The 17803-nt window shown below is 49.6% G+C and overlaps 1 protein-coding gene across 4 annotated transcripts in view; it reads left to right on the top strand.

The window, feature by feature from the left end:
- The window catches only part of Adcyap1r1 (ADCYAP receptor type I), a 46860-nt gene extending 29395 nt beyond the window's left edge, over positions 1 to 17465 (top strand). Inside the window, exons 11-16 of one of the 4 annotated variants that reach the window (XM_051202920.1) lie at positions 85 to 145; positions 725 to 794; positions 4749 to 4840; positions 14142 to 14271; positions 15639 to 15680; positions 17051 to 17465. In XM_051202920.1, coding sequence (XP_051058877.1) covers positions 85 to 145; positions 725 to 794; positions 4749 to 4840; positions 14142 to 14271; positions 15639 to 15680; positions 17051 to 17239 — 584 coding nt within the window. In that variant the 3' untranslated portion in view covers positions 17240 to 17465. Of the gene's footprint in view, positions 1 to 84; positions 146 to 724; positions 795 to 4748; positions 4841 to 7544; positions 7712 to 11166; positions 11316 to 14141; positions 14272 to 15638; positions 15681 to 17050 lie in introns of those variants that run through there. The other 3 variants (XM_051202921.1, XM_051202922.1, XM_051202923.1) reach the window with 3 other exon arrangements.
- Positions 17466 to 17803: the final 338 nt, after the last annotated feature.

Raw genomic sequence — 17803 nt, 5'->3', positions numbered from 1 at the left:
GAATAGTTTGGCCCCCATGACCCCCCACCCACCCAAGGCTGAGAGTGTCCTGGGCAAGCTGGATTTCCTTTTCCTGTTCTCCAGGGACCCCTACTGTGTGCGTGACTGTGTGGGCTGTGCTGAGGCTCTATTTTGACGACGCTGGGTGAGTACAGCCCCAGAATGAGGCTGAATCACAGAGTACATCTCCAGGCAGGGGTTCCCAGTGCCTGCTTGGCTTCACATAAACTCCCCAACATGTCCCCTGAATAAAACCCAGCCCTAGACAACACCTGAGTGTTCCCCAATATGATCAGCCCTGTCTCAGCCCCAGACCTAAGCCTGGTCCCTGGCGCCTCCTCAGTGTCACCCTGTTCTCAGCCTTGTCTTAAGTGACACCCCAGCAAGAGGTTGGGTACATTTCTGAGCCCCTCTGGAGAGGAGGAGGAAGAGTGTTGAAGATGGGGTCACTCTCAACCCCAAGGTTAAAGACCCTGGATCTGAATGGAAGACATGTCCCTTCCAATGATCCCACTGTGACCCTGATTCTTGGGCTCCAGTCTCTGCCATGACAGAGGAGCAGAGGGAAAAAGCAGGCCTCGGGTGAGGGGTATTCTTCTAGCCAGTCCACCTCAACTTCCAGATTGCCCTGGCCAGGGGGTACAGGGGAGAAAAGTACAGGCCCCCAGCTAGCCATGTGATGTTCTGCAGGCGTCTGTTGTGATTTCTCCCCCTTGTCTTTTAGCTGCTGGGATATGAATGACAGCACAGCTCTGTGGTGGGTGATCAAAGGCCCTGTGGTTGGCTCTATAATGGTGAGTGTCCCTGGAACAAAGAGGGAAGGGAGAGACAAAGACGATATAGGGGAGTGGAAGATAAGCTCTGTCACAGCTGTATTATATGCTGTAACATTGACACACAAATTAGTAAGTTATTCCTCTAGTGTTGGACCAGGCATGTTATTCCATTTTTAATTATTATGAAAGGTCGTGGGAATAATTTTGTGCATAATTTTGAGCATTTCTAAGTTTCTCTTTCAAATCAATCTCTAGAGGTGGAATTGCTGGTCAAAGGGATATACATGTAACGTTTTAGATCCTTCACCATTTTGCTAAAATGCTTTAAGAAATCACATCCCCCTTGGTGGCTTTGTTCCCCGACATTCCCTGTACTTGCAGTACTGTCCTTTGATGGTGCACAGTCCTGGGGAGGGTGATGGCGGCTTCTGATTGGCGTGTCTCTTTCTCTGTGTTGTTTGTGGGCCCGGGCCCTTACTTTTAAGCAGCTTTTTGGTGTCTTGTTCTTATTTGGGACATTCCTGTGAACTTCTTTTGTTCTGTCCTCTGGCTGATTGACTTTCAGATCAGCTGAGGAGCAATGGCATCTCTTGGCTACTTCATCATGTTCCCAGGCCAGCATGACTTCCATGAATTGGAGTCCTCAGGCCTCAGGCTTCATCTTCATGATCCCCAATCTTAGTTCTTGTTTATAAAGGGTTTCCATCAGCTTAAGCTATACAACCAATTTCCTCTTAACTGCTTCACAACATGGTTGTGGTTTAGATTTATTGATGTATCTTTAAGAAATGTATGTATAATTTGGTCAGTTTTAAAATGTTGCTTAGTTTTCTACTTTTATAGTTTTGGTGGCTGCACATTTCCAATTCTCAGTCTTCTTACAGAATCTTATATGCTGAAAAGTTATTTGTCACAAACATCTATGCACTGTGGGTTGGAGACCTTTACCTTTGTACTATTCACATGCCTGCCCAGGCGGCTGTGCCAGCTACTGTGACCCTGTATGTTTTAGTACCTTTATGTAAATTTCTTATTTGTTCTGTTGAACATTTTTCACACATTCACTTAGTCAGGTAGAATTTAGAATATCCTTGGTAAGTTATAAGAAAAGGTCCAGTGGAAATCTGTATTGAATTATGTAACAGTTTGGGGGAGGATTGATTTTCTCTAAGAACAGGACAAAATTCTCTGTCTGTGGAGTCCTTCTTGCTGCCATTTGCTTACTCTGAGGTGTTCCCCAGCCTGGACCTATGTCGAGTCTAGGGATCTTTCCTTCATTGTAGTATGGGTTATTGGGGTCATATAGGGAAGTGATCAGTTTCTGTGATTTCTTGCCTAAGCTACAGTTTTGAATTCTCCCATGAGTTTAATCCCTTTTTATTTGGTTCACATGGGGTTTCTACAAAGAAAATTATGCAACCTGTAAATGAAAACAGCTTTTGCCCATCTTTCCCAATGTTCCTTTTATTCCTTGTTTTTATAGAGGACAATGTTTTCTCTAGTTTTGGCAGTTGTCTTGCATGCAATTGGGCAAGGGTTTCTTCCTGGCTTGCTTTTGTGTGTGTTATTATGAAGCTAAGCACGGGTATTACATTTGATCACATGTGCTGAAGAGATCATGCCCTATGACAGAATAGAATGATATACTAGTCTGGTTTTTCTCTAGTGCTAGGAATATATTTGTATCTCGCTTTGAGCACATGTGCTTATTTCTTTGGAATAAATCACTAGGAATAAGATTCTGGGGCAAAGAATATGCATTTACTCTTCATATGGCTAAGGACAAGGAGCAAGGGTGGTCACTTCCTGTGTTCCCCATTCAATGCTGATGTTTCTATTAGTAATTAATTTGCCAGTCTCACAGAGATGATGGAGATTGTTTCTTTCTTCTTCTTCTTCTTCTTTTTTTTTTTTTTTTTTTTTTGTCATCTGTCATCATAAGGAATACATGTCTTTGCTTTCCTAAGATGGTTTGTGGTCTTGAGCTGCTCGATCTTTTTATGTAGCACCAAATTCTGTTTGCTAATGTTTTCCTTAAATACTTTGCATTGCTCTCTGTATCTAGATGCCAGTGTGAGTTTGTTCTGTTCCTGCCTGGCTTTTGTTTTGTTTTGCCTTTTGAAGCAGGGTCTCCCTATGTAACCAAGGCTGGCCTCAGATTCATGCTCTTCCTCCTTCCATATCTCTTGAGCTCTGGAATTGTAGGTCTGGGTCACTGTGATCCCCATGCGTGTGTGTGTGTGTGTGTGTGTGTGTGTGTGTGTGTGTGTCTGTGTGTGTGTATCTGTGTGTGTCTGTGTGTATCTGTGTGTGTCTGTGTGTGTATCTGTGTGTGTCTGTGTGTGTGTGTGTCTGTGTGTGTGTGTATCTGTGTGTGTGTGTGTGTGTATCTGTGTGTGTGTATCCCTGTGTGTGTGTGTGTGTGTGTGTGTGTGTGTGTGTGTGTGTTGGGGGGAGGTCAGAAGAGATCAATCTTTCGTGTCATTCTTCAGAATTTGTCCCATTTGGATTTTTCCAAAGGATTTCTCACTGGCTGGGAATGCAGTCCTGGATCTGCCTGTATCTGCCCTCAGATTACAAGCACATGTTGCTATACCTACCTCTCTCTTTCTTTCTTTTCCCTTTTCTTAACCTGAGTCCTAGCGATCACACTGATCACACTTAGTCCTCATGCTTGTAAGGGTTAATTGGCTGAGCTACCCCTCTGCCCCCTCTTTAGGTTTTATTTTATTTATTTATTTGTTTTTGGTAGCAGGAGCTTTGAGATTTTGTTTTTATTTTCTCAGAAGCAATTGCATTTCGGGGAAATTTCATTTTCTTTGCAAGTTTGCACAGTTCTGGGGCCCATTGCTTTGTAATGCATAACCTTTTGACTTAAGTTTCCTTCTGAACTTATTGCTCTTCTCAAGCCTTCTGCTTCCTAGTGAGCTGTTCTTGCTAACTTTAGATCCCTGGTTTTGGTCAACATTCTCCCAAGATTTGAAGAAGTCTGTTTCTTGTGTTGCTCTCTTTATCACCCCTAGATAGTTAATGGTACTTTCTCCTTTGCAGTATTTGCCGAGTTAATTCAAGCATTAATTAGACAGCAGCAGAAGCAGAAGCAAGCTCATCAGCGAGCAGGGATGTGCTTTCTTGTTCTAATTGACCTGTGAAACAAAGAGAACACCCCCCCCCCCATCGCTTCTGTTCTGGTTTCTTTCTCGTGATTCTGTACCTGCATAGTACTCCCTCTTATCACTCTCCAGCTTTTGGATACTTAGTTGTTCTCAGTAGCTGTTATTGTTTTTAAATAGAAACATGTTGTTCTTTTCTTACCGGTGGCTTTGGCTCTGACCCAGAGATGTCGCTGTGCCGTGCTGTCTTCTTGTTGTGCCTCCTTTGCATTTATTTGCAGCCCTTCCTCCTCCTTTCTCAGTACACACGCAGCTTCCCACTTTGTTTGGAGAGCATCTGTCCCCGATGGCACATGCTGCTATTGCTGTTCACAGGCAGTCCTCTAATGAGGAACGCTGCGGCTGCCTTCCCGTATTCCATGACTCTGAACTTGAACTTTCTCTCCCAATCCATGTTCCCACCTCTGTCTCTCTGTCTCTGAGACAGGATCTTGCTATATGTCCCAGGCTGCCATGGAACACACAATCTTCCTAGTTTGGCTTTGCAAGCCCTGGGATTACAGGCCTGCATCCCCATCATCCGCCGAGCTTGGGGTCACCTGTGCAGTCACCTCCTCAGTCACTTTAGCACCCTAGCCTTCTTTCCCCTTTCTCTTCCAGACAGTGCTGTCTCCTGGCTTACTCCCTGTGCTCTCTATTTCCAGGTTGTTGCACTGAATTATTTTTCTTGTATCTTTTCTTTCATTGGAATGACTCTGTGGGAGGCTTAGACGTCTGCAAGGGAGCTCGCCTAGCAGGGAGAGGGTGGGGAATGCCAGGCTGGACAGAGATTCCAGTGTGCTTTTCCTTTACTCCTCAGGTTAACTTTGTGCTTTTCATCGGCATCATCATCATCCTGGTACAGAAGCTGCAGTCCCCAGACATGGGAGGCAACGAGTCCAGCATCTACTTGTAAGTATGTTATGTGGATATGTGGACGCCACAGCCATTTCCGACCACATGGCCTGCACTCAGGGTCACAGGCAGGACAGAGCTTGAACTTTGCTGGCAGTTTGACCTAGCATGGGTGTGTGCAAGATCTCTTCCTCATTAAAGTGCCTGTGGGCTATAGCTGCCCTCCCAGGCCTCAGCCAATGCAGAGCTCCTCAGCTACACCGGCACTGCATGGAAAAGGAAAGAGAGAGACTTCCAGGGCCTCCGGTGGCAGGAAAATCAGTGGAGAACTCCAGAGTCCCTGGGGCAGCTAGGGTCTTGGTTGTTTAGAAGTTGGCTTTCCTTTGGGGATGCTGGTTCTGTGGGAAGAAGAACCCACTGGAGGCATGTCTGGGACAGGCCACTCCCCCTGCATCCACTATGCTGAAGCTGCCAAGTGCCTGGCAATCAGCAGGGGGACTTTCCCTTGTTCATCCTCTGCATGGCCATTCTCTCTCCTCCCCCCTTCCTCAGAACAGCTCTGTCCACCTCTGAATCTGTGTGACCTTCTGCCTCAGCCCCCTCTGTCCCCAGCAGATGAGCATCAGCTCTGTGATTGCCACTGAGTGCAAGGCTTTCGCTCCACTTACAGACCTTTGAGTTCCGAGAAGTAGTTTTGCAGTTGCTACTCTAAAAACACATGACCACCTCAATCGCAGCCCCTTCCCATTCTGAAATCAGACAGAGCTTGGGTTGACTCACCCTTTGGGCTCAGGAATGGGGTGTGGCATGTGGAGACACTGCTAATGACAAAGAGAAAGGTCACAGGCCCTGTGAAGTAGATTGGAGGGGCATAGTAGCAGTCTGGGGTAGAGGGGGCGGAACATGGGACTTTACAGCATTGCTGGGGTCTTTGTTATGAACCCAGCCTGAAGCTCGCAACCTTGATGGCTTCCCTGGGAAAAATGGAGGGGACAATAGAGAGAGGGAGGCAGAGGGCCCTACCAGCCATTCTCTTAGGGAGAATAGGATGCTGAGCCCCAGACCTCCCTCAGGGCTCCTTTAGGGGGAGACAGAAACCATTGTATCCCAGTGCCAGTGGTTGGCATAGTGCTGGTATTATTTACCACATGTTCTCTGCCTCTGCAATAACTGCATAACATTGAAAAAGGACACCTTTGTGGTTATTTTACTGCCCTCCCCTACCTGCTCCATGTTTTTTTTTTTTGGGGGGGGATGACTATTTATTATTTATTTTTACTTGTCTATTTATGTTTTGGTAGCTATTTTTATGTACTTGTTTATGTATTTATTACTACTTCCTTGTATCTGTGACGCCATGGGAAATTATTGGTAAAAGCCCTGGCCTCTTTTTAAGGCATTACTTCTTGCTGCTTGCCCTGTGCTGGAGAGAGACCCTTGTCTCAGGGAGTCACAAAACAGCCCCCTTCTCCCCTCTGCCAGCTCCTTGTCCAATGCAGGAAGCGAAGCCATGTCGCTATGCCCAGTCTCAGTTTCTGTGGCTTGCCTTGTAGACTGGCTCCCCTATGGACTGTCACCACTTGTCACTGGAGCTGGCGAGAGGTTAATGTAAATTCATTCCTTCCCTGTCCCCTTTCCTCAGTCTCCTCTCCTTCCTGGCCGGATCTGCATCTCCTTCTTCTGCCTCTGAGCCATCTTCTTTGGGCTGGATGGGAAGATCCTTCCAGCTTCTATGCACTTTGCCCTTGCCCAGACACACACACAAGGGCTCAGGCTTAGTAAATAATGAGGCTCTGGGAACCTTGGTCACACATTTACCACATCAAATGCCCTGCCCCAGACAGCAACAACTGCCCATGGCCTGATGGGAAAGAGCGGTGGCCTTCCTAAAGCACAGATAAGAACCACTTGTAGCTAGTATATGGTTTTTATTTATATTTATATTCCGATGTTGATCCAGAACTTTTTTTTTTTTTAAGAAGCAGCTAGTTGGTTTGCTTTCTTAGTGTAAAAACAGCTCTTTACAGGTGTGGCCAGTGCTATTTGGTAGGAAAAAAAAACCACAAACATATGATAGCCTCCAGTTTCAAAGTCTGAAAACTCATATGGATGATAGCTATAAGCCAAGGCAAGGCTAAGGCTAGACAAGGGATCAGCTTGATCCTGTTGAATTCAGCTCTGTGTCTCAGTGTTCCCAGGGTCACGGAGACCTTACTGATCCTGGCGACAAAGCCCCTGAGAGCTGCAGAGCATGAGAAAACACTTGCACACTGTTGATGCTCACAGGCACAGCTGGGCAAGGTGGGCAGACTATCCCTTACTAGAAGCCACCTTTACAGCAGAGGACACTAGTGCTCCATGAAGTTCAGTGAATCCAGGAGGAAGGGGCTAGGCTGTGACCATAGTACAGACTGTCAGTACCAGAGCAGGCTGGTGCCCTCCTTCCTGGTCTCAGGGAATCCACAGATTGGAAAACACAGGGTGAAGCCAGCACATAACATCAAAGGCTTTCTGGATAAAGATCCCTGGTAGTCTCCAGACCCCACCCCCCATCCCCATATAAAAGTACTCCACTCCCAGTGCTTTAGGGAAGCTGGCTCTAAGGGGAGGTGACTGCAATGGGGAGGAGGGAGAGCAGGGGTGGGCAGGGCATGATGGGAGATTCCAGGGCTGTGCCTGGGATCCCAGATATGTGTATTTTGCTGTAAAGCCCCTTCTGGTCTGCCCACAACAGCTCTCTGGTTTTTTCCTCTGTTTCCAGAACAAATTTAAGACTGAGAGTCCCCAAGAAAGCCCGAGAGGATCCCCTGCCTGTGCCCTCAGACCAGCATTCACCCCCTTTCCTGTAGGTTGGTTCCAGCTGTGCAGATGCTAAGAGTTTGTCCACTGTCAACCAAGGTGCTCCTGGCTCAATCTTGAAGGACCTGTCGGATGTGGGGTCCTGTGGAGGGCAGGGAAGCCTGGGACTGGGTTAGGGTCAGCAGGGGTTCAGGTTAGGGCTGTGCAAGCATTCAACCCTGGGCTGGTCAGGGTTTGTTTGTTTTAGCCTGAAGTCTGAGTTTCTGCTGGGCACAACTCCCTGACTCTGGAGGGTGGAGGAGAAGGAGATTTTCTGGAAGACTCAGAATGACAAGGAATGGTGCCATCCAGCCATGATATACACATTCTTAGCGTCATTCTTGGTGCCCATATCTGGCTCTACTCTTGGAGGTTGGCATTGGAAGTTTCCTCTTAGGTCTGAGATGGGGAGGGAAAAACCTAAGTGCAGCTCTCCCCACCCCCCCAAAAGGATTCCTCCACCACCTGCTAGAACAGGCTCTGTGTGGTCAGGCAGCCCTTCAATCAGGATGTTCAGACAAGGGCTTGGCCTATAGGTATGGCCTTCCAGTTCCTGCACCCCATAAACCCCATCTTATCAATGAGCATCTGTCCCCAGAGTTCTGTCAGAGGTGGTTTGGGGAAACTGTTATCCTGAGAAACCCCGGGAAAAAAAATCCCACCCCATAAGTCAGTGGCCACAAAGCCTTGAGCCCGGTGTGGATGCTTTCTGGGGTTCCAGGCTCACTGTGTCTCCTTGTTGGAGGAGGGAGTGGTGAAGAGCCATACTTCTGGCAGGAATGCTATTTCTGAAGAATGGTTTCCGCGGACTGGGCAGGTGAGCTAGTGTCAGGAGACCATCACTTATAGACTGCCAAGGAAGCAGTAGTACATGGATTCCTAGGCTCAGAGGTGAATTCGATGGGAGTGTTGTCAGCACATGGCATGGATAGCTGTCAGGGGTCTAGTACCCTGGGGCTACAGTCCAGCCAGAGCCTCACACAAAAGGTGCTGTAAAAACTTTGTGCCAGATTCCCAGGATAGACTTGAGAGCTGAGTCCCTGGAATAGCTCTGGCCTTTCCACAGAGGAAGAGAAGCCATGTCAGAGCTGGACCTGTCAGCCAAGGCTCCCTGACTTGCAGAGGGGGCTCAGATCCCAATACACCCCCCCACCAAGAGAGGTCTCCATCTTCTGATTGGGGGAGCCCACCCAGAGCACTCCTGAGTCTCTGGTGCTTCCTTGGCCTCAGGGGGTCCCCCAGGCTGGCCTGGGTGTATCTCCAGATGAAAGCTCTCCCCCCTCTTGCCTGGTTACCCTGGGAGTCCTACACACCGCCCTCTCTGCTCAGCTCTTCTGCCACTGCCCACCCTGCTGCTTTTCAGTGAGTCTGTTTGCAGTCGCCGCAGGCCGGGGCAGGGACTTGGGAGAGGGCCTCTCCCCCCCTTTCTCTGGATAGTCTCCCCTGAGAGCCCTCTGGATGTTACCCTTGCCTCTGTTGTCCCTTGACTTGACCTTCCTCTCCCATCAGGGCAACCCATCCCAGTAAACATGTCACTGAGTTGTCTTTTGGCTATCTTCAAGAATTTTTAAAGGAAAATCAGAGGAGTCTGTTATCTGTAAAATGTCATGGATCCCCAAAAGGGAGGGGTATGGGACAGCTTCGGGGAGGGAAGAAGATGTTTGGGGGGAAGGATGGCTAAAGCTTCGGCTAAGGCCGAAACAGCAACTGATATGTGGATATGCAGGGTCTTAGACTTCCCCTGTCTGTATACTTCAGCCAGGGTTGACGGTTGTTAGCCACTTGGTCTGGGCAAGAGAGAAGACAAGTCAAGAATATCCACTGTTCCTGCAGACCTAGAGATCTTTATTTTCCTTATTTGGATCTCTCTCTCTTTCTATAGACAGAGACACAAATAGACAGGCAGACAGACAGACAGGCCAACACACACACACACACACACACACACACACACACACACACACACACAATCTAGTCCTTTGTCATTGACTGAGAACACATAAGAAACTTCTCATGAATACCTTGCAGTAGGGCTTCTCTGTTATACTCCCAAGCTGAGGCTGAAATGCAGTTCCTGAGCTGCAGGTCAGTAGACCACAGTGGCACCATAGTAAGTTACTGGTGTTCCTGTAGCTGTTCTGGGGAGACCTCGAGTAGCAAGGCATCAAATAACACTTACAAAATAGGCCCACAGCACCCACCTCATAGGTGATAGGAAATAAAAGACGCCATTTATCGAATGAGTACCGCAGGCCTGGAGAGGAACAGCCTGCGGGCAGGCTGGCATTGGCCTCCTCTGGAAATAGGCAATACGCATTCTTGCCTCAGCAGAGTAACCTGTCCCCAGACTCCAGGTGCTTTAGATCCACTCTCAGCTGGAGTCACAAGGCAGGTCTCTGAGTGTGAAGGACCTAATTGTTCCTGCCATCCTTGTCTGCATTGGCGTCTAGTCCACACCTAATTAATGCTTTCACTTGCCAGTATGAGGAGCCCAGAGCCCTCCACAGGGAGGTAACTTGTTGTCTGGGTGCCATGACTCTTGATCTCTGGTAGGGAAGCTAGTGTCCCTGCCTTGTGCCAGCTCATGCATGAGCAGGACCAGACAGTCTCGGCAGAGGCAGGAGTGCAGGTAGATGCCTCTGTGACTAAGGACGGCACGGTGCACAGCCAGCCTGGCCTGGCCCCTGTTCTGCCCCCTCAAGGTGCTTGTTTCCATGGGCTTTTGCCCTTCAGCCCCTGTCCATATACCTGAATGGAGCAGTCTAGCTTAGTGCTGTCCCGTGTAATTCCCCAAATGTCCTGTGTTTTTCTATTCAGCATGGTCACTGCTGGCCCTAATGTGACTATTAAGCTCTGATACTGTGACTAGATTGCTGGGACAGTAGAGTTTTCATTTGATTGGATTTTAATTAATTTTAATTTGAGTACCACCTAGGGTAGTGGCTATCTTAGTGGGTAAATACAGGTCTAGACTAACGAACCCATTAAGTCTGGCCTGCTGCTACTCTCCTGTCTCCTTACACTGAGAGGAGGTGGGGGAAGAAGAGATGGTCAGAACATCCATGGTAATCTTTGCTAACAAGCCCAGAACTCTGTCTCCTGTCAGCTGTGCGTGAGACCCACAGCATGAATTTCCAGCTGTTCATCTTACTGTGTGACCTTGGCAAAGTCATGCTCTCTGTATGGGGCTGACACAGAGATGGCCTCCGGCTCCCTGTCTCATTCCCTGCTTGGGTCTTATCTCCTGAACACACCTGCCTTTTAATAGTACTTGCCTTCTAGTGCCCCCCTCCCCGTGTGTGTGTGTGTGTGTGTGTGTGTGTGTGTGTGTGTACATACACGTATACTAACGGACATGCATTCCTTTGTCCAGAGCTGACTGTGTCCTTTAGTTCTTAGCTTCCTCCTTCTCCTCTGAGTGACTTCCTTAGCTTGTCTCCATTCCCTCACTTCTCTGCCCTCCCTGTGAACTCCCAAGTCCTATTCAGTTTCTTCATTGCCCAATGCCCCCCAGCTGACAGAAGTGCTAATCTTGTCACACCCAGCAGCTGCGTGCAGAAATGCTACTGCAAGCCACAGCGGGCGCAGCAGCAGCAGCACTCTTGCAAGATGTCAGAACTATCCACCATTACTCTGTAAGTGTGTGTGGCCGAGGCTGTGGCCGGGTGTCCTGGAGGGGTGGGGGATGCATGCTGCTGTTGCTGCCACCGCCACCTTGTGCTTGTGTTCTGCTAGGCTGGAGGAGTGTGGAGAGCCGCCCTGAGCCTCCCAGCCTACCCTATTCCTGGCTGTTGCATGCTGACATGTGTCTCGTGAGTTCTCTGCAGTCTTGTGGGTGGGGCTCGACGGCATGTGGGTATTGGAGCTGTGGCATTGCAGGGATCTCTTGACTTGGTGGCTACTGCTGACGCCTGCCTCGCTCCACAGTCAGCAGTTAGTGGCTGCTGACAGAAGCACGCCCTTCCTCAGATTCCCCACTTCTCTGGACTTTAGTCTTGGTAGTTTCAGAACTGCCAAGAGAGGGGATGAGTTCACTATGTGTCGAGCACGTGTGCTACTAGGCTAAGTTCAGTCTCCACAAGGACCCTGTAAGGTGGTTTCTTGCAGTCTCCATGTTTTAGACAAGGAACCTGGAGCATGATGAGGTGCAGTAAGTCACATGGCTGGGAAGGCAAGGTCTGGAACCTACAGCATCCTAGGAATCATACCCCAGGTCCCCTATGACACCCACACTGTAAGAGGCGTGGCCTTCCTGTAACCCACAGATAGTTTGGGTGGCTCTGAGCACCAGAAGCTCTTCTTGGGACTGTAGGACTCTTCTTCCTATTGATGGCTCTTCAGGATAGGCAATCAGAGGTAGAGGCCATGTCACTGTCTTTCTGGGTTAATCACACTTCAAGGCTTAAAGCTTGCCTGCAAATTCTCATTCCCAGACAGTCAGCTCAGACATCTACAGGGCCCACACACTGGGTTCATGAAGCCTCTCATTTGTCACCACTGCCCTGTCTGCCAAGCACCTCTGAGGTGTTCTGAGTCCCCTAGTTGTCATCCCTGCTTCAGAGCTGTGGGAGGGTGGATACTGCTCTTGGGTCACACCCTGAGAAACGCTATTCAGTTCCACATCTGCCCTGTGGCTGGGAAGGGTCTGACACTATTTCTGAAAGCCAGTTTCTCAGCCTGAACCCAAGACATGGAATACTACTGTGAACACTGGCGGGGCTTAGCATCTTGGTCCCCAGGTTCCTTTTACTCTGCTGGAGCAAGAACTAGGAATGGGACCGCTGTAGAGGGGAAGGTGGAGGAGGAAAGCCGGGCCCTAACCTGCTCAGGACCCAACAGGATCCGCGGATCTGCCATGCATGTGTTTTTGTAGGCACATCTCCCAGCTCTCCCAGCTTCCATTCTGTCCTCAGGCACACCATGCTGCTTCCTGGTGCCCGATCCTGGGCCCTGAGAGGCAGGGGGGACCTGGTACCCGGGAGATCCTGGCTTTTAAGGACTAGCTCGTGCACCTGGCAGCCCTGCTGCTCTTCCATGGAACAGGCATTTCAAGTGTTGACTGTGTGCCTGAAGGTACTTGCTGCGAGACCTAACAGATAAAAGAGGACCCTCTTCAGGGCCGACAGGTATAGACAGCAATGAGGACAGACTGCTAGCAACCCAGGTGGGCTCATTGCATCTCTCACATCCCATTCACGCTGTCCTGGTCTAAGGACCTTCAGTGACAACAGAATATGCTGCCTTCGAGCAAGGTGGATACTGTGAGCCCTACAGTTGTGGGTTTCCTCCTTATTGGGCTGAGGCTTCTCCTAAAGATCACCTCAAACTTCTATTCATCTTTCCCTCTTCCCCTGCTCTCTTTCCTTGTCTCTTCCTCTCCCCAATCCTCCTTCTTGTCTTCCTTCTCATAGAAGTTGGGGCACCAAGGACCTTGTTCGGAACCTAGAGATTTGGCTTTTCTAGTAATACGGAGTCCAACATGGGATGCTTCCCCCCTCCCCCCAGAAACATTGGGAGTGGGAGATGAGTGGCACATGGTAGAATCGCCCCCAGTCAAATGGTGATCCTTATGTTTACTGTCTACTTCTGAGGGCTAAGCTGTGACAGGGTAGTGTGAGGCTGATGGTCCTGGGGTAGGGGGGGTTGGCACTGGATACATCTGAGGGGAAAACACCTGCAGAGGACACCTGGGTTCTTTGGTAGGTGCATAGTGTCCTGGGATGTGGAGAGATGGGCCCACTCAGGGAAGCCCCTGTAAGAATTCACTCCCTCCAATGCAATTCCCAGCCCATGTGTGCCTAATGTTCTCACTGCAGACCTCTTCTGTCCCTGTATGGTTAGAAAGGGCCCTACCCTACTCTTGGCTCTATTGCAAGAGCTAAGAGCAGGAGAGGGTCTCAGGAGGCGTGGTGAGCTCTCTTGTTAAACCATCCTTAGGCTGGACCTCATCCTTTGACTCAGTTTCTGGGGCAGCAGCTCTCTTCTGTGCAGGTAGATTTTCTGCCCAACCAGCAAGTCCTTCCTTGAAATTCTCCCATGTTCCCCTGTGGTCCACCTGGTACCCTCCTTTCTAGTCATCAACATTGTTCCCAAGTGTCCCTAGTTATCCCCAGACTCAGAAAAGCCCTATCTCTATGTCTTCAGGCAGCTGGTTTTGAAGTCATGCAACTTCCTTCTGAGCCAGGACAGGTTTACTTTGGCTCAAGACTCTGGAATCCTATCCTGAATTTTCCTCTGAATTACATACTATGCGAGGGACCCTATAAATGATACATTTTCAGTGGCCCTGTAAGATACTGACTAGGTACCCTGCAGACTGAGGAAGCCTCCTTTCAACATCCTAGGAACCCTGGGCTCTAGTTGACTCCCTTACACCTAGACCCCTTGCACCAGTAAAGGACACCAAGCAAGTCTGTGAACAGGGACACTGAGGGGTAGTCAGGGCCGATGACAGGCCCTCTGCCCTCCCTGCTCCCAAGCTCTGCAGTCCCCTGAGCAGATTTTTGCTTTCTCCTGACAGAAGGCTGGCTCGCTCCACCCTCCTGCTCATCCCCCTGTTTGGAATTCACTACACAGTATTCGCCTTCTCTCCAGAGAACGTCAGCAAGAGGGAAAGACTTGTGTTTGAGCTTGGACTAGGCTCCTTCCAGGTAGGCACGATGCATGGGAAGGACATAGCTTATTGGGAGCTAAGCCCTGACTTCTGATCTGCTGCCAGCTCCATTACCCTGTGAACCCTGACTTCTAACTTCAGTGTTGGTCTCTGACATGAGTGCTGCAGCATAAGTCCCCTACAGTCCTTTCTGCTGCTCTAAGTCTGGCTGTCACTGTGCTAGGGGATCCTGACCCAGGTGCCCTGAGGAACTTGAGATAAAAGAGCTCTATAAAGCCCCTGATAAGGGATGACTTTAAGACCCCTGTGCTGTGTCCACATCCCAACTTCAGCCCTGCACTCCAGCCACATAAGGACTGGAGTTCTCTTATCCACCCTGAGTCCCTGGTGCAGGGGACCCCAGTCTAGGGCCTGACACAGAACTGAATGGGCTGGAGGTACCTGGACAGATCCTTAAATGAATGGGTATGGGGGCAAGAAGAGGAACAGAGTAAGTGTATGTGCAGGCATGGCTATAATGTATGCATGCATCACAGCTAGGAAGTGAGTGGTGGCACTAATGGTGGCAGGTTGTAAAAGGGGGCAGCTCTCCCTAAGCCACATTTTTAAATTGGCATTTGAGTTTCATGGTCAGAAATTACTCTGCCCAACTGACTTGAATTTTAATTCAAAGCCCTAACTCCCATGATTTCACATTCTGGTGAGCCTGGGAGCATTACAGATAAAGCTCTAACCCTGGAATGACAACCCAAGGCTCCCATCTTTATGTTTGCTGGTACAGTCAAGTCATAAGTAAGTCCTTTGACATTTCAAATGACAGCCTAGGGTAGTGAGGTCCTGCAGACTCAGTTTCCAGCATTCAGCGAAAGGGTGCTTTGTTTTGTGCTGAAGAGCTAAATCCATGCTCTGCCAAGTACTTGCCACACACGGTTTGCTTTGCTGTGTATAGAAGCAGCTTGCCAAGGGAGGGCAGAGCAGGGGTAGGGATGATAAGATCATATGGGTCTCTTCTGTTCCGAAGGAGTCCTGTTCTCAGAAGCCTGCAGACTAGTAGCAGAGCCCAGAGAACATTCTGGCTCCTCTAGAAAGGGCGAGCAGCTTCCCTAGGGCTGAAGATAGTCTTCAGCAATGGGAAGGATTTGGCCACGTGGATGTGGGAACCAAGATGAGATGTATGTCCGTGGGGACCGGTCTGTCAGTCATCTGGCGTTGTGGACGTGCCTGTCTTAGAGCAGCAGGATGCATTCCACGTTGCTGTAGAGCCCTGCACAGGTGTACCCTGTCTAGACTGTGATGGCTTTCTTCTCTCTGGCATCTTTTCCACTGCCCTTCCTCCCACCTGCCCACAGTGTCTCATGAGGTCCCTTGCTGGTAGGCTCATGGTAGTTTGTGTTCTCTCCCCAGGGCTTCGTGGTGGCCGTGCTCTACTGCTTCCTGAATGGGGAGGTAAGACACGGTTTCCCCCCTTCCTCAGCAGTACAGGTGGGCTTTGCTGGGGCGAGACTGGGAGCAGATCCCTCAGGTGGGACCTTCCGGGTTCCCAGTGCTGAGGATAGGTGACGTAGATGCTAGTGTTGTGTGGCACCAGACCCACCTGTTGCAGGGTCACTCCAATTCTACAACTAAGGCCAAAACTGAAGACAGAGTAGGTAGAGCACATTGGTGAAGGCATGGCCTGCGGAGAGCGCACCTCCAGAGCACATCCATGGGACGTGCCTCAGTGAGCAGGAGTTAGTACCTACAGGTTATCAGGCTGTGATGTGTAGAGCCGCTGAGCCATGGTAAGTCAGCCTGACTGTCCCCGCTAGCAAAGAGCCTGTGAGAATTTGGAAGAGGTCCTAAGGAGAAACCTGGAGCCTTCCTGAGGTGTTTCATTCCCAGAGCTAGCATTTGGACATACTTCTCTATCTAGTCTGCTGGGGTAATGTTCTGGAGCAGAACCCAGGAGAGAGGTGCCAGGGAAGTGTGGGGACTGGCTCCAGGGGATGGGTTTGCAAGTAGAGAGAGGTCTTTTCCCCAAGGCTCTGGTCTTAGTGGAAAGATCTTGGCCTCATCAGGCTCTCCCTCTTGTTTGCATCTAAGACTCAAGACAACTAAGGTTCCAGGATCAGTAGGCCTACCTCAAACAGATTATAACAGATCAAGAGAGCCCAGAGAGGGCCTTGCATAAAAATCCTTGGGAGCTAAGTGGGAGTTATGGGCAGCTTGTCAGGAGTCTGCTGAGGGAGTGGAGGCACGAAGTGGAGAGAGTGGATATAGATGCTGCTTCTAGTCATGCAGTTTGTATACTGCATAAAGGTGCTTGCTTGGCTATGTTTTCTTGGCATGGCCAGCATTTACTATACGCAGAGCTACATGGAGGTTTGCCAAGAGGCATGGGCTTTTCTAACTCTCAGTCTCAGAAATCTTCTCTCCTTGGAAGTGTTCAAAGCTGTGGGTGTCTAGGCCTTATCCTGAGATGTTGACATCACCCTTCATAAGCTTTGGGCATCTGGGATATTTCAAGCTATTTGAGTAAACCTCATATGCATCTGACAGTGGACAACAGGGGTGATGATCTTTATTTGATCCATTTGCTTCAAGAAGTTGCTAGGAGAATTCTCTTTGGCAGTTCCAAAGGACTGGTCTCTGAGAGGCCCAGACAGCAGGAAGCTGCCCGAAGACCTTGCCAAGATGGACTAGAACGAGGCTGCAGGATACAGCTGGGAAGTAGGAGTTGGGTGGGTGGATAATAGCCATGATGGCAGCTGGGAAAGCACCAGGCCAAGGCATACAAGATGTTCACTGGGAATTCACATCCACACTGCTCATTGCAGGTACAGGCAGAAATTAAGAGGAAATGGCGGAGCTGGAAGGTGAACCGTTACTTCACAATGGACTTCAAGCACCGGCACCCATCCCTGGCCAGCAGTGGAGTGAATGGAGGAACCCAGCTGTCCATTCTGAGCAAGAGCAGCTCCCAGCTCCGCATGTCCAGCCTCCCGGCTGACAACTTAGCTACCTGAGCCCTGTCTCCCTTCTCCTGCACAGGCCGGGGCTGCAGGCCGGTGCCTGCGCACGTTTGTGCCTCCCCTCTCTCCTTGGGCAGGCCCTGAGTAGGAAGCTGGGCTCCTCCCCAAGGGGGAAGAGAGATAGGGTGTAAGCTGATATTGCTCCTCCTTTTTGGGTCCCATCTACTGTGGTCCATTGAGCTCAATTTGACATGTAAATACACCTCAAATTTGGAAAGTTGCCCCATCTCTCCCCCAAATCCATGCCCTTGCTCATCTTTGCCAGGTTCCAGCTTGACCTGCTATGTCAAAGGCCAGCTTCAGTGATGACCTGATCCTAGGCACAAAGCCTTGTGAGCTGAGGCTGAAGTATGCCTGTTTTGGAGAAGCTGGGGTAGCACCCACCCCAGAAGCCTTTCACTAAATTGACTTTGGATGTGGGACCTTCTCAGCCTGTACCAAGTACTACAGTTGGCCAGGGATATAGCTCAAGGGGCCAGAGCATCTTTTAGAGTGGGTCAGTCTGAGGCTCCTTTTGCTTACCTGACATCTAGGTTGTCCAGGTACTCAGCTCCTGTG

Source organism: Phodopus roborovskii, unplaced genomic scaffold (genome assembly GCF_943737965.1).
Source record: "Phodopus roborovskii unplaced genomic scaffold, PHOROB, whole genome shotgun sequence".
In the NCBI taxonomy this organism is placed as follows: Eukaryota; Metazoa; Chordata; class Mammalia; order Rodentia; family Cricetidae; genus Phodopus; species Phodopus roborovskii.
Note: the sequence above shows the minus strand (reverse complement) of the source record. Positions and strands in the feature narration are given on the sequence as shown.